Here is a 2,616-nt window from a genome sequence, read left to right on the forward strand (position 1 = left end):
AATTCTAAAAAAAAATCAAAAATATTCCAAGTTTAAGTCGCCATATTGGATCCACCATTTTGAATTTTCTAAATTTGAGTTCAGATTCGTGATCCCAAAAACATCCGTATACCAATTTTCAGAAAAAATAAAATAATATGCCAAATGTTAGCCGCCATATTGGACCCGCCATTTTCATGAAAACTCGTTTCCCTGAAAAATGTATGCCGGAAAGGGTTAAAATGGCCACTCTCTCATCGTTATTCCTATTTTGTATTTTTTTTTTTTTTTTTTGGAACAGTATTTGGAATGGTGATCACGGTCGGTCAAGCGATTGTTTACGTGATGACTGGAATGTATGGAGACCCGGCAGAAATTGGAGCCGGTGTTTGTCTCCTGATCATCATTCAGCTCTTCGTTGCCGGATTAATTGTCCTCTTGCTCGACGAATTGCTGCAAAAGGGATACGGACTTGGAAGTGGAATTTCACTCTTTATCGCCACCAACATTTGCGAAACGATCGTCTGGAAGGCATTCTCTCCGGCTACAGTCAACACTGGTACGTTTATTTATTTATTTATTTTTTTTTTTTCTATTTCATAACCGGTTCCTATATCCAGGGTGACTGCTGGACCAGGAATTTTTTGAAACCGGGAAATGACAGTGAATTAATTTTTTCCCCTGGAATTTTAATCAATTTTAGAAGAAAAATCTGGCAAATTTCGATTAAAACTATTTTAAAAAATACTTGAATTGTTCTCTTTTTCAATTATATCATTAAAAGTTTTTAAGTAAAACAATTAATTAAAATTTTAAATGAGCAATTATAGGGTAAATATTCAAAACCAAACAATTTAAAACTGATTTGTTTGTGACAGACAATTTGAACTTGTTAAAAATTCAGAGGGCTAAATTTGAAATTTAAACGTTACAATATTCACCTTTTGTCGCCTATTTTAGGAATTTGTCATCTTTTTCTCCTATTTTGGGGTTTCTCATCTTTTGTCACCTTTTTTAATTTGAATTTTTTATTTGAAAATATAAATATTTTACAAGCCAGTTTAATTTTGAAGCAAGGAAGACGAATTTACAACTAAAAATATGAATTTTCTAACAAATGAGGATTTTTACACCAAAAGGATGGATTTTCTATCCAAAAATACAAGTTTTCAATAAATCAGTTGAAATTTTGATAAAAAAAATATATTTTTTTTAAAGAAAATAGTTGAAGTTTCAACCAAATAGTAGAATTTCTAACCAAGAAATGAATTTTTAGTCAAAAGGTTATTTTTTTTAGCAAATAATTGAATTTACCACACGAAAAGACGATTTTTCAAGTAAAAGAGAAATTTCAATCCAAAAAGGATGAATTTTCGAGAAAACAATTTATGTTTTGAACAAAATAGTTGAATTTAGATTAATTCTGGAACAGAAATATGATACTTTTTTGTTTTTAATCAAAAGAACTAACTTTCGCTCAAAATAGATAAATTGTGGACCAAATAATCGATTTTTGGAACCAAAAGATCAATTTTAAACAAAAAAAGGTGACTTTTTAAGAAACTAGTGGAATTTTCAATGAAATAATTAAACTTTCAACGAATTTGTGGAGTTTGTAACTAAACGCCAAAAATATAATATTAGACTTCAATCAAAATTATTAACTTTCTAACATAAAATTTAAATTTGTAACAACTAAAAAAAAAAGATTTTTCCACCAAAGAATAAATTTTCAACAAAAAAATATTAATTTTGTACATAACTATAAATTTTTGACCAAAAACGATAACTTTCTCAAAAAAATCGTTGAATTTTCACAAAAAGTATGTTTTTTAATTTAAAGAGATTATTTCTTAAACAAAAATACAATATAAAACTTTTTAAATAAAAAGAATTAATTTTCAATCTAAAAAGTTAAATTTTCAATAAAAAATTATGAATTTTTTACAAAAGTATAAATTTTCTACCAAAAACGAAGAATTTTTCAAAAAAATCGTTGAATTTTCACAAAAATTATGTTTTTTAATTTAAAGAGATCATTTCTCTAAGAAGAATACAAAAATAGACTTTTTAAATAAAAGGAATTAATTTTCAATGAAAAAAGATAAATTTTCATTTAAAAAAATATAAATTTTCGACCAAAAACGATGATTTCTTCAAAAAAATCGTTGAATTTTCACAAAAATTATGTTTTTTAATTCAAAGAAATTATTTCTTAAACAAAAATACAATATAAAACTTTTTAAATAAAATAAATAAATTTTCAATCAAAAAAGATAAATTTTTAATAAATAAATATAAATTTTTTACAAAAGTATAAATTTTCGACCAAAAACGAAGAATTTTTCAAAAAAATCGTTGAATTTTTACAAAAATTATATTTTTTGATTCAAGGAGATTATTTCTTAAACAAAAATACAATAATGGACTTTTTAAATAAAAATAATTAATTTTCAATAAAAAAAGGTAAATTTTCAATTGAAAAAATACAAATTTTTTACAAAAGTATAAATTTTCGACCAAAACGATGCATTTAAAAAAAAATCGTTGAATTTTCACAATAATTATGTTTTTAATTCAAAGAGATTATTTCTTAAACAAAAATACAATAATAAACTTTTTAAATAAAAGGAATTA

The 2,616-nt window shown here is 24.3% G+C and overlaps 1 protein-coding gene across 1 annotated transcript in view; it reads left to right on the top strand.

Moving 5' to 3' along the window:
* Positions 1–2,616, top strand: part of LOC117176298 (protein transport protein Sec61 subunit alpha) — a 29,410-nt gene that overhangs the window by 10,414 nt on the left and 16,380 nt on the right. Inside the window, exon 5 of the mRNA XM_033366494.1 lies at positions 281–538. Coding sequence (XP_033222385.1) covers positions 281–538 — 258 coding nt within the window. The remainder of the gene's footprint in view (positions 1–280; positions 539–2,616) is intronic.

This window comes from Belonocnema kinseyi, chromosome 7 (assembly GCF_010883055.1).
Source record: "Belonocnema kinseyi isolate 2016_QV_RU_SX_M_011 chromosome 7, B_treatae_v1, whole genome shotgun sequence".
NCBI lineage: Eukaryota > Metazoa > Arthropoda > Insecta > Hymenoptera > Cynipidae > Belonocnema > Belonocnema kinseyi.